Genomic DNA, 12,928 nt, shown 5'->3' on the forward strand with positions numbered 1-12,928 from the left:
TGAAACCCCGTCTCTACTAAAAAAATACAAAAAACTAGCCGGGCGAGGTGGCGGGCGCCTGTAGTCCCGGCTACTCGGGAGGCTGAGGCAGGAGAATGGCGGGAACCCGGGAGGCGGAGCTTGCAGTGAGCTGAGATCCGGCCACTGCACTCCAGCCTGGGCGACAGAGCGAGACTCCGTCTCAAAAAAAAAAAAAAAAGAAAAATGACTGTAAAACCACTAAAATAGTACCTGGTACACAGTACAAGTTAGCTGTTATCAGTTTTACTAATATAATTATAAAAGATACTTACCTAAGATTGCCGTTATCTTGAAGAACCTGCATCAGGTTAAATTTAGGCTCCAGCTCCTGAGTCTCAAGTTTGCAGCACCGTTCACCTTTTTTACTCCATTCATGAACTTTCATGGAATTTTCTTTGGGTGTATTTTCTACCAAAGTTGTCAATGAGGGTGTATCTTTGGCTTGATTTTCTCTAAGAAATCCTGCAGACTCCTCCTGGGAAGCTTCCTGCTCTTCATCTTCATTGTCTAATGCGACTTCTTCCTCCTCTTCACTCTCTGTCTCAGTGTTAACATTCATTTCAGCTGGTTGGGTAATCACTAAATGCGAAGAATCACTAATGTTGCTGAAAAAAGGATTAAATGTTCCTCTCTCCCAATACCTTCCTTTTTTCTTTTTAGTAAAAGCCCATTTCTAAACCAAACCACAAACAAGGCACACAATTAATAGCAACCACATGTCACTCTCTCATCTCATATATTCTCTTATTTATTTTTGTTTTTATTATCATTTTTTGCGACAGGTTCTCACTCTGTTGCCCAGGCTGGAGGGCAGTGGCAGGATCTCGGCTCATTACAGCTCAACGTCCTGGGGTCAAGTAGTCCTCCCACCTCAGCCTTCCAAGTAGTTGGGACTATAGGCACATGTGACCATACCCAGCTAATTTTTGTATTTTTCGTAGAGACAGGATTTTGCCAGATTGCCTAGGCTGGTCTCGAACTCCTGGGCCCAAGCAATCCGCCCACCTCAGCCTCCTAAAGTGCTGAGATTATAGGCATGAGGCACCATGCCTGGCCTAATCTTACATATTCTAAAACCTACTAATAATCTTCATTAAAGTATATATTTTTCATCATACTCTCATCATGGCTCTTTTATAACTTAAGGCAAAAAATAAAAATAAATAAATAAAAAACCAAAAACCCTTGGCTTAGTAATTTCTACAGTGTGTTAAGAGATTTTTTTAAAAAGCACCCTTCATGGAGGTATAAAGAACAGGGGAATATCTTTGTATCCTATGTTTATTCATTACCCTTCTCTACCACCTTGTAAGTTCTATGAGGACAGAGACCGTATCTTTTTTATTTACCAGCAAAACCTCAGTGACTAACATGCTGCCTGATACAGATGTTCAACAAAGGAGGGAAGGGAAGAAAAAAAGGAAATCAGTATATCAGTCAATTACAAATAGACCTACAGCATTGTAGAAGCTGGGAGAGAAAGAAATTCAATTTTGTCTGAAATATGCCATTCAGCAATGTTAAAGAAGGAACTGAACTTACCTAATTACAAAAATCCTGAACAGCAATGCTCAGGATTCCATTAAACTCAGGCTAATATTATTCCTAGAGTACCAGGTATTTGTATGATGCTGACATAAGAGCAAAGGCCAAAATGTATGTGTTTCAGATAGTCTTCAATACAAATATTATAGAGTGGAAGGTTTAAAAACTTAAGACTTTGTGGAAATTAAGTTTCAGAGAAAAAAACTATACAAAAAAGGTGTATGTGATCAGGAAGATTCTGACTCATAAAATACTGAGTAAGCAGCTGGTTAACTCAGTCTGGCAGGATCCAGATAAGGGAGTTTGGTGAAAGCTCACCAGCAGGTACCTGGGTATTTTGGCCTCATTGCCCTCAATCTGCTACTCCGTCGTCTACGTTTTCGCACCTCCAGAGACAGGAGCTTCCTCTCGTAAAGTGCAGCATGCAGCTTGGCCTTTGAATTCAGGCTCTCTATCTTCAATTCTGGCGCTCCATCAGCAGTCATTCTAGGGGAAAAGCAACATGGTAGCTACGACCTTCAGAAAGTTCTCTTTCATTCCAAGGCTATGCTTGCCAGAATTCTGTAATGCTGACACACCGGACATGGTAACTCAAGTGAATTCTAAAAGTTTGACAGATAAAGAGGAACACTAGAATCTACGTTAAAACCTCACTAGTGACCCATTTGAATTTACTAAATATTCTGAAAAAGATATGTGGCTAAAGACAATGTTTAAGACCTTTAAGTACTCAGTGATACTGATTATTACTTTACTGCAGGGATTATAAAGTGCCACCCAACACCTTATGCTTAAAATACTTTACACCTTAAAAACGACCACATTTTAATTCTTAAGTTGAGTGGTGGCAAATGGTGTTTGTTTCATTTCTATCCATTATAACTTACTCAGCATTTTACAAATATACTTTTGAATGTATATAAAATCTAAACAATATAGATTTAGCAGAGGTTCAGATGAGGGGAAGAAAGGCTGATGATCTGTGAATATGCGAGGGAGCACCGAGTTGACTGAGACGCATAGAAGTGTCTTAGTGAAAAACTACCAAGCCCTAGGGACTTACCAAGTCTCAAGCATCCCAACATGAGGAAATGCCAAGGCACCCACCCTCCTTTAAGATCCTAATTAGCTACAGGAGAAGGTGAAGCAAGGTGGCAGGGACTTTACAGGCATTAAGTACAGGTCAGGAGTTAGAGTCAGAGGCACAGACAGGGGAAAGAAGCAGAGATAGGACAAGGCCAAATACATCAGGTCAAGAATGAGAAATGGGATGTGGAAAGGGGGCTGACACCAGATACATTAGGCATTAAAGTAAGACAAATCACAAATCAGGGAGTGACTGATATGAGGCCCAATCTATACAAGGACTGAGCAAAATACAGGAGAGACAGCCATAACCAAGTCATCAAAGAGAGGGCTCTGGGTCACCAGGTCAGAAAAGTAGTATCTGTATCAGTGACTGAAATCATGTAGCCAACTTTCTCCGCCCAACCTCGAAATCGAATCGGTTGGCTCTGAACTCTCTAGAACTCAAAGTATGTTCACTTTGAGGTCAAGAAATCATCCTAACTCCTCTGGGAGTTTTCAGTCTCTGAGTATAATAAAAAGGCTGTGTCATTTGGTCTATTTAGGACCTTTTTGATAGGGATTTCTGGGTGGATGGAATGGATGGTAAGTCTTTTGGAGGCTTTGTCTCCGGAGTAGGACACAGAGCCAAAAACAGGAAGGTCCTGGCACTAGGAGCAGAAATGGGAAGCAAATCAATGAACTTTAAAAATAGTTCAAATGTATTTTATCAGAGTCTCAAAGAGCAAACACACACACACACAAACACACACACATACACACAAACACACACAGAGAGAGAGCTATAGAAATAAACTTTTAGCCACTTCAATAATAAAGAAAATAAAATAAATCTGATAGAAAAATAAAATCATTTAAACAATGTATTTAATAATGTCTGGCTAACTTGGTCAATTTTGTATTTCTTTTTTAACTTGGTCAAATTTGAAAACCGTATGGACAAACATGGGCATAGTTTAACACCGACATCGTTATCTCATAAACACACAAACTCTCTCTCCAAAGACATGTCTCTTAAAAACTTAATGTGGTTGGAGACAATTTAATGTCTGAGGTCATTCTAATTAAATGAGTGGAAGTTAATTTAACACCCTAATAAATTAAAGCCCAGTGTTTACGTTCATGAAGCACTGTTCATTATAAAAACAAGAGTTTATATTGTCTACATTACACTGTCTACATTGTCAAGAACTCCATTCTTGAGGAAAAAAAGAGATTTCTTTTTATCAACAAAAACTCAAAAAATAAACTTTTGAAAACATGAATGCTAAAAGCTCAGAGATATGGAGAAGCTACTACAAATCTCTTTCTCCAAAGATACTTTAAAATAACAACTAGGAACTAAGAGATCCTGGATAAACAGATAAATCCTAAATAGTACAAGGGATGGAGGACAGGGAATGTTGGGTAAAGTATGAATCCGATAGGCCAGAATAATAGTTCTATGAGGGCAAGGACCATGTTTGTCTTGTATCACTGTATCTTAGATGCTTATGAGATAGTCCAGCACACAGCTGACTTGCCATAAATATTGGTTAATAAACAACTGAATTTTCTAAAAATGAGTTGATTATCTTTTAGCTACGTCTTTTTCATTTACTTTCTCCAACTATTTATTTATTTATTTATTTATTTTTGAGACAGAGTCTCTCTCTGTCGCCCAGGCTGGAGTGCAGTGGCACCATCTCGACTCACTACAACCTCTGCCTCCTGGGTTCAAGCAATTCTCCTGCCTCAGCCTCCCGCGTAGCTGGGACTACAAGCATGTGCCACCACGCACGGCTAATTTTTTTGTATTTTTAGTAGAGATGGGGTTTCACCGTATAAGCCAGGACGGTCTCGATCTCCTGACCTCATGATCCACCCGCCTCGGCCTCCCAAAGTGCTGGGATTACAGGTGTGAGCCACCACGCCCGGCCCCCAACATTTTTATTTAGAAAATATTTAAACAAAAGTTTAAGGAATTATGCAGTGAACAACCATATACCTACCTACCACCTAGTTTCTACAATTAACATTTTACTATATTTTGTTTTGTTACGTATATATCCAATCATACATCCCTCCATCCATACATCAATCTATCTAGTTTTTAAAGCAATTCAAAGTTAGAGGCATCACTGCATTTTGCTCCTAAACATTTCAACATGCATATCATTACTATCTAGAGTTCTATAATTGTTTTATAGAACTGTGTTTGGTAAGCTAAAAGTTACGTACAGTGACATATCCAAATATTAAATGTCCACTTAATGAGTTCTGACAAATGCCTAGAGCTTTATAACCTAAACTCTTAACATTACTATCACCTCAGAAGTTCTCATGCCACTTCCCACTCAGTCCTTCCCTAACGTCCTAAAGGTAATCACAGTTGTGAATTTTTCATCATGTATTCGTTTTGCCTGTTCTAGAATTTCATAAAAATGAAACCATACAGTATGAACTGTTTTGTGTAAGGCTTCTTTCATTCAGCATGCTTTTGAGATTCACTCATGTGTGTATCAGTATTCATCCCATTTTACTTCTGAGCAGTAGGTCACTGTCTGAATAACCCACAGTTATCTGCTCTCTTGTTGGACACCTATGTTATTTCCTGTTTTGGAGCATTATGAATAAAGCTACTATGAACGTGTTTGTACAAGCCGTTTTTCTTCTGTGTAGATCTCAAAGTGAAATTTGTGTATTTCTAACAAACTGCCAGTCGCTTCCTAGAGTGCTTGTACCAGTTTATGCTGTCAACGACGATTTATCACAGTTCTGTTAGTTCCACATCCTTACCGACATTTAGTATTGTCAGTATAGTATCAGCCATTCTGCTAGATGTTCAGTGGTATAATGTGGTTTTAATTTGTAATTCCCTAATAACTAATGTTGTTAAGCACATTTTCATGAGCATATTGGCTACTCATATGTCTTCCTTTTGAAGGGTCTGTTCAAACATTTTACCCTTTTGTAACCGGGTGGACGGTCTTTTTATTATTGAGTTGTGGGAGTTCTTGATAGTTCCTAGATATCAATCCTTTGACAGATACGTTTGATGCGTATTTCCACTCAGTCAGTGGCTTGCCAAATCATCTTCCTAACAGTATCTTATAACAAAGTTTTTAATCTTGAGAAAATATAACACTATTTGTGTTTTATTGCTTTCTGTGTCATGTCTAAAAACAGCCAAGCCCAAAGTCACAAAGATATTATGTTTTCTTCAATAGGTTTTATAGTAATAGTTTTTATATCTATGAATCATCTCTAATTTCTATGGAAGACAGCGGTTGGGGTTCATTTTTTAAAATATGATACTCAGTTGTTCCATCCCCATTTTTAAAAAATAATTTCCTTTCACCATTGGATTACTTTGACCATATAAATGTGGGTCTATTTCTGGGCTTTCTATTCTGTTTCAATGTGATCTGTTTGCCAGTATCTTGAATACTGTACAATTACAGTATTTAGGTCAAGTACTTTAAGTCTTTTTCAAGATTACTTTGGATATTCTGAGTCCTTTGTATTTGAATATAAATTTTTAAATGTTGGTCCGTTTCTTTTTAAAAATCCACCAGAATAATGATTGAGATTGCACTGGATCTTTACATCACTTTGAGTTAAATGGCTATTTTAACTATATTAATTCTTCTAATCGACAAATATGGTATATCTCTCCATTTATTTAGGTCTTTTTAAATTTCTTTCAGTATTATTTAATAGTTTTTACTGTATAGGTATTAAACATGTTTTGTTAAATTTATTCCTAAGTATTTCATATTTTCAAATGCTGTTGTAAATGTATTTTAAAATTTCATTTTCCAATTATTTACTACTAGTACATTAAGATACAATTGATTTTAGTATGTCAATCTTGTATCCTAAGACCTTGCTAAGTTCACTTCTGTGTTCTTGTAGTTATAGATGCCTTAGGATTTTCTACTAACCTGATTATGTCATCCAAAAATAGACATTTTACTTCCTCCTTTCCAATCTGTGTGCATTTCTTTTTTGCTGCCTTGCTTTACTATACTAATGTACAATGTGAATAAAAGTGGTATGAGTGGACATCTTGCCCTATTACAAATCATACAGAAAAAGCCTTCAATATTTTACTGAATATGATGATAGCAATAGGTTTTTCATGTAAGTCCTTTATCAAATTAAAGAAGTTTCCTTCTATTTCTGATTTGCTGAGCTTTTCTCATAAATATGTGTTGAATTTCATCAGTTGCTTTTTTGGGATATCTAATGAAAAGATAAATCTAGTTTTTCCCCTGTAATTAATATGGTGAATTTCAATGACTAATTTTCAAACGTTAAGCAATACTGGGGAATACTGGGGAAAATCTCAGTCATATGTATTATCCTTTTTATACTGGCAGATTAGATTTGCTAATATTAAAAAAATTTGTGTCTCTGTTCATGAAGGATATTAGCCTGTAATTTTCTCTTCTTCTATTTTAATGTCTTTGTCAGGTTTTGGCATCATAGTCATGCTGGCATCATAAGATGAACTGGGAAGTGTCTCTTCCTATATTCTTAAAAGAATCTGTATAAGATTGGTGCTATTATTCCTCAAATGCTTGACAGAATTCAATAGTGAAACCAGAGAGCCCAGAGTTTTCTCTACAGGAAAGTTTCATTACAAATTCAATTTTCTCAACAGATACAGGGCTTTTCACAATTTCTACTTCAGCTGGTATCAGTTTGGGTGTTCGCCTCCACATTCCCCCCACCACAAAGAACTGTCATTTCATCTAAGTTGTCAAAGTAATGGAATAAAGTTGCTAATAATATTGCCTTAATAACCTTTTTCCTCACCTTAGTATCCACTTTATGTCTGTTGAATCTATAGTGAAATCCTCTCCTTTCTATCTGATGATATTGGTAATTACTGTCTTTTCTCTTTATTCTAGATCAGTCTACCTAAGGGTTTATCAATTATGCTACCTTATCAATGAACACACTTTGGATTTTGTTAATATTCTTTATTGTTTGTTTTATATTTGATTTCTGCCTTTCCTTTCTTCTACTTACTTCTACTACTTTCTTCTACTTACTCTGCTTTTTTCAGTTTCTTAAACATTAGAACCCTGATCTCAGTCCTCAGTTTTCTAAGGTAAGCATTTAAACTTATAATTTTCCCCAAAGTACTACTTTAGCTGTAGTGCACATAACTTGACATATTTTTACTATCATTCAGTTCAAAGTATTTTGTAATTTTCCTCATCATTTCTTCTTTGACCCATGAATTATTTAGAAATGTTGTTTAATCCCCAAGTATGTGAAGATTTTCTATTGTTATTGATATTCAATTCTATTGTGGCCAAAGAACATATTCTATATCATTTTAATCCTTTTAAATATATTAGGACTTGTTTCATGCTCCAGCATATGGTCTATCATATGCCAGCTTGCATTTGCTTTTACCTTTACAGAGCCCAAAATCCCTATTGATGGCAATACAAATTGAGTGCCAAAAAATGAAGAACAGAACTCAGTGATCTTCATATATTCTTAATGTTTTAGATTTTTTTCTTTTTTCTCAATTTCCAAATTAACAGCAGTATGTTATACAAAGCATATTTCTCGACTCAAAACTAGAGAAAACTTACACACCAAGGGTGACTTTCTATTTGGAAACAAGCTACAAACTTGATTTATTTCAGTTTTCCCTTAACTAAATGACAATCATAATATATTCCTTCTTTAAAGAAAAATTAGATTTATGCTTTAAAGGGCTCTCTGCCTAAATGAAAGTCCACAGGTGTTTTGTATACTTTCAGTTCTGTGGCAAACTAGAAACAGGTTCTCCTCTGTACCATGAGGCACAGAGCTGTGTGCCTCAGGCATGTCAAGGCCAAAACACAAACTCTTACTTGAATCTAACATGACAGTAGTTTCAAAATCTCATTAATTCTCTTACACAGCTAAACGAGAATACCATCTTCAGTTAGAATAGTGTACCTGTAGTTATAGTGAAGTAAATCTCAAACTTAGTTTGTAAAAAGTGGCCACAAAACACTTTTTCAATAGAAAAAAATTTTATGTTACTATTCGAGCTGAACCAAACTAAAAATGGTTATATAAGGTATTATGCTTAGTCTGTGCACGGTCACATATTATGCACATGGAAAGAATTTCTCAACTTTTAAAAGGCAATTACCGTGTTCTTCCTGTCAGTAAGCTTCTTCTTGGGTTTCCCCTACAGAAGTAGAAAGGACAACTGGGTTAGAGAATGCTATTCAGATAGTCTCTCTTGAGTTCACACACACATGTACTCCAGAAATTTTTAATACAGAAATTCAAAATGAAATTAGGCCAAGGAGGGCATCTTTGCAGAAAAGCAGACAGATAAATTGAGAACATTCTCATAAAAGAGTAGAGTGGTGTGAGCTGGAGGGACATCAACAAAAAACAAGAGAGAAGACAAACAAATTATAGAGAAAAATTATAACAATTATTTGTATTTGTTTATCTATTTACAAAGCAAACTGCTTATTCATCACAACAACCCTGTGAAGAAGGTTGTTAATTAGCTCCATTTATAGAAAGGAGCAGGATAAGATACTTTTTTGACCTGCCATGGCCAGAGCTTAAAGGGCTTACATCTGAGCCCCTGGCTTAGGTCTCAAACTGCAGTGCTCTTTCTACTTTCATTGAACTGTTTTAGGAAAAGAAACCAAGTTCAATTCTCACGGGGTTCAAAAGGGATGCTCATCAGAAATATATTTTCCACAATTAAAAAAAAATTCTGTATTAAAAGGCTGGGCGCATTGGCTCACATCTGTAATCCTAGCACTTTGGGAGGCCAAAGCAGGGGGATTGCCTGAGCTCAGGAGTTTGAGACCAGCCTGGGCAACACGGTGAAACCCCGTCTCTACTAAAATACAAAAAATTAGCCAGGCGTGGTGGTGTGCACCTGTAATCCCAGCTACTTGGGAGGCTGAGGCAGGAGAATTACTTGAACTTGGGAGGCGGAGGTTGCAGTGAGCCAAGATCGTGCCACTACACTCCACCCTGGGCAACAGAGCGAGACTCCATCTCAAAAAAACAAAACAACAACAACAACAACAAACCTCTACTGAAAAAAGATACTCTCCATTGTCTCTAAACTAGGGCTGGGCTCTAACCACAGAAATTGAGTGCTACTCATGTTAAAATAGGGTTTTGTTTTTCTTTTAAAACACTCTCAAGTTCCTTTCATTTAACACTCTTAAAAAATTTCCGGCTGGACAGTGGCTCACGCCTATAATTCTAGCACTTTGGGAGGCCGAGGTGAGTGGATTACTTGAGGCCAGGAGTTCCAGACCAGCTTGGCCAACATGGCAAAACCCTGCCTCTATTAAAAAATGCAAAAATTAGCCGCGTGTGGTGTCATGAGCCCATAATCCCAGCTGCTTGGGAGGCTGAGGCAGGAGAATTGCTTGAACCCGGAAGGAGGAGGTTGCAGTGAGCCAAGATTGCATCACTGCACTCCAGCCTGGGCAACAGAGTGAGACACTGTCTCAAAAAAAAAAAAAAAAGTTCCCAGTTTTACCTGTACTCATTTATGTACATGTGTTTTTAATTCAGTACACTTTTATTGCCTATGTAGGTTCATCTACCCACCACAGAAAAGATACTCAGTGATTACATCACCACAAAGATCCCCTATGTTGCCCTTTTATAACTACCCATACCTCTTAAACCCTGCCCCATTAATCTGTTCCCCATTCTAAAACTCTGTCATTTCAAAAATATTATATAGAGTCACATAATGTGTTTTGATATTGGCTTTTTTGTAGAGACAAATGCAATGTAGATGACATGTAAAGAAAAATCCAGTGAAAAGGTAAGTCTTCACCAAGATGTTTTGTCTTTCCTTTCCCATGTTTTCTATCCATGTTAATGTCCTGATATTGTCAGGTAATCATCAGAAAGTCTCAAAATGATTTTAAGTTTTTCACCCAGATAATGGTTTTCTCCAGTAATTTGCAATCATGACTTTACATTATCATTACCTGGGCAGCTTTTAGTAAGTACCAACACTTCACTCTGGGTGGGGGTGGGGGTGGGGGTGGGGTGGGGTGGGGTGAACGGGACATAAGCCAGCATTAAAGCTACTGCCATAGTGTAAGACAGTATGTAAGATACTGTTTGCCAGGACAGGGTGGGTAGGCTGGGGAGGAGTCAAGAAGGTAAGGAAGGTAGTCAAAAGTAACCTAAAAGAAATGAGTAGAGAATTAGTTTGAAAGTAGTTCTAACAATAACAAAATTAATTAGATTTGCAAGAAAGAAAACATAAATTCAGATTGATGAGTGAATAGATTTATTGGAAGATACGAGGACTTGCTACAAACACAATCTCATTTTTTTCAGTGCATGTTTCCATGTGTGTGCCTACCACGCGGTAGGTTCTTGATACTGACAAAGATGAACATAACAAAGTACCTACTCTTAAGAGCCAACCTGGAAAGTACAAATTAGTCAATAGGCAATTATACAATCTGGGAATCTAAATTAGACTGAGTTAGGATAAAAGAAGGGCTGGGAGTACCTCTTCCTAATCTAGGATAGAGGAAGAGGGACAAAGTTAGAAGAATTTAGGGATGGAATGAAGGCCATTCCAAAAGAAGGGGAGTTTGTAAGAACAAGGATGTATATAAGAGCAAGTAGAAATGGCCATGAGTTGGTGTGGAAAGGTGATGATTAGGCTAAAAAGGTAGGCATGGGTAGATCATGAGGGTTTTTCTTAGCTAAACAGGAAAAATTATGTTTTTTTTAATCAAAGTTTTTAGAATGCTTCATAAGCAGGAGCTGTTAACTGGGGCCTGAAGAAAGAATGCAGGGAGTATACAAACTTGGATAGAAAAAAACTTACATCCTCTAATTGAAATTTAGCATTTCCTCCATATAAATGTAGGAAACTATCCACAGTAGTGGATTAATGTGACTTCATTACCAAAAGAAATAATGCATCTATTTTCATATCACTTTAGAATTATTACAACAATTTTGAAATAATGTCAGTATTTATCATTCTTTGAAATTATGGTAGGTATCAGATCTGCTGCTAGGTCTTACTATTCAATATGTTAACAAAGAGGCACATGTATTATTATATCTCAAATTGTTTATTTTTGGCTACTCCTAGGCAGATGCTTCCTCATTTTGGCTAATGTAGTGGTCCCCACAATGCCTACTCTGCCCTCCTTCCCCTTCCTGGGAAACCCAAGTATAGAAAGATCCAGCCTGAAGCGCAGGGTCCACGTCAGTTCAGAAACAGACCTACATAATCTGTGAAGCAAACTACCTGTCTTAAGCAAATAGTTCATTACTTCTAAATATGACTGGACAGAGATCACCATACATTTGCAGATATATAAAAGTTAAAACTAGAAAGAATAAGATGAATAAATACAACTAATCCATAAAAATTAAAATAATGCAAAAAACAGAAAGGAACTTTAAACAATCTAAAATAGAGATTTGAAGAGACATTACCTCCATGAAATACTAAAACTATTCAAAAAGCAAAAATAGTTCTTGTATATTAAAAACACACTTGCCAAAATAAAAAACTAAATTAAACACCCCTATCCTGTGTGGGTAGTAAATAACGATATAGATATGAAGACCAATTTAGTTTTGGAAAACAAAATCCAAGAAATCTCCAAGAATTTAAAGCTAAGAGGCAAAACCAAAAGTATAAAAACAGTAAAGAAATATGGAGGCTATAGCCAAAATTTATCTAACAGGAATTCCACAAGGAGAGAAAAGAAAGGATAAGGGAAATACTTCCCACAGCTGAAAGACTGAAAGGCTGCACTCACTGCATAACCAAAATAATGAAAAATGACATATCAGAACACATCCTGGTAAAGTATCTAAACTCTAAAGGTAAAAGAAACCTTGTAAAAGTTTTCATGAGGGGAGGAAAAACCCACAGGTTTTATATATATAAAGAAATGAGATTGTGTCTTCTACATAAATCCAAAGATCTCTTTCTTTAGAACCTACATTACTTAATCGTAATTACCACAAATTTATAGAGACAAATTGCAAATCCCATGTATTTCCTGATACTAGATCATGAAATTGCAGATGGTTAAAATATGGGTATCTATTTTAAGAATCCTTCAAAAAAGGATTTTTTTGAAACCTACATCAGAATAATATAGGTTTCTCTAAATAACTAGGGTGCCTTATTTTGATAATCAATTAACGAACTATAGTGCAATGCAGTTATGTCTCAGGGGCTAAAAGTATGTGGAACTAAGCAGCCCTGATTGCTGTGCTATTTAAATTCCAA

The 12,928-nt window shown here is 36.5% G+C and overlaps 1 protein-coding gene across 27 annotated transcripts in view; it reads right to left on the minus strand.

Annotated features, from left to right (window-relative positions):
• TTLL5 (tubulin tyrosine ligase like 5) overlaps positions 1-12,928 on the minus strand; it is a 294,113-nt gene that overhangs the window by 189,868 nt on the left and 91,317 nt on the right. For 21 of the 27 annotated variants that reach the window (XR_004184858.1, XR_004184857.1, XR_004184855.1 and 18 more), the window contains 3 exons: positions 8,801-8,839; positions 1,895-2,052; positions 294-600 (listed from right to left, as the gene is read on the minus strand). Coding sequence is in view for 19 of the 27 variants with exons in the window: in XM_031667948.1 (XP_031523808.1) it covers positions 294-600; positions 1,895-2,052; positions 8,801-8,839 (504 nt within the window). In the remaining 8 variants the exon portion in view is untranslated. The remainder of the gene's footprint in view (positions 1-293; positions 601-1,894; positions 2,053-8,800; positions 8,840-12,928) is intronic. The other 6 variants (XM_031667954.1, XM_031667952.1, XM_031667951.1 and 3 more) reach the window with 2 other exon arrangements.

This window comes from Papio anubis, chromosome 7 (genome assembly GCF_008728515.1).
Source record: "Papio anubis isolate 15944 chromosome 7, Panubis1.0, whole genome shotgun sequence".
NCBI lineage: Eukaryota > Metazoa > Chordata > Mammalia > Primates > Cercopithecidae > Papio > Papio anubis.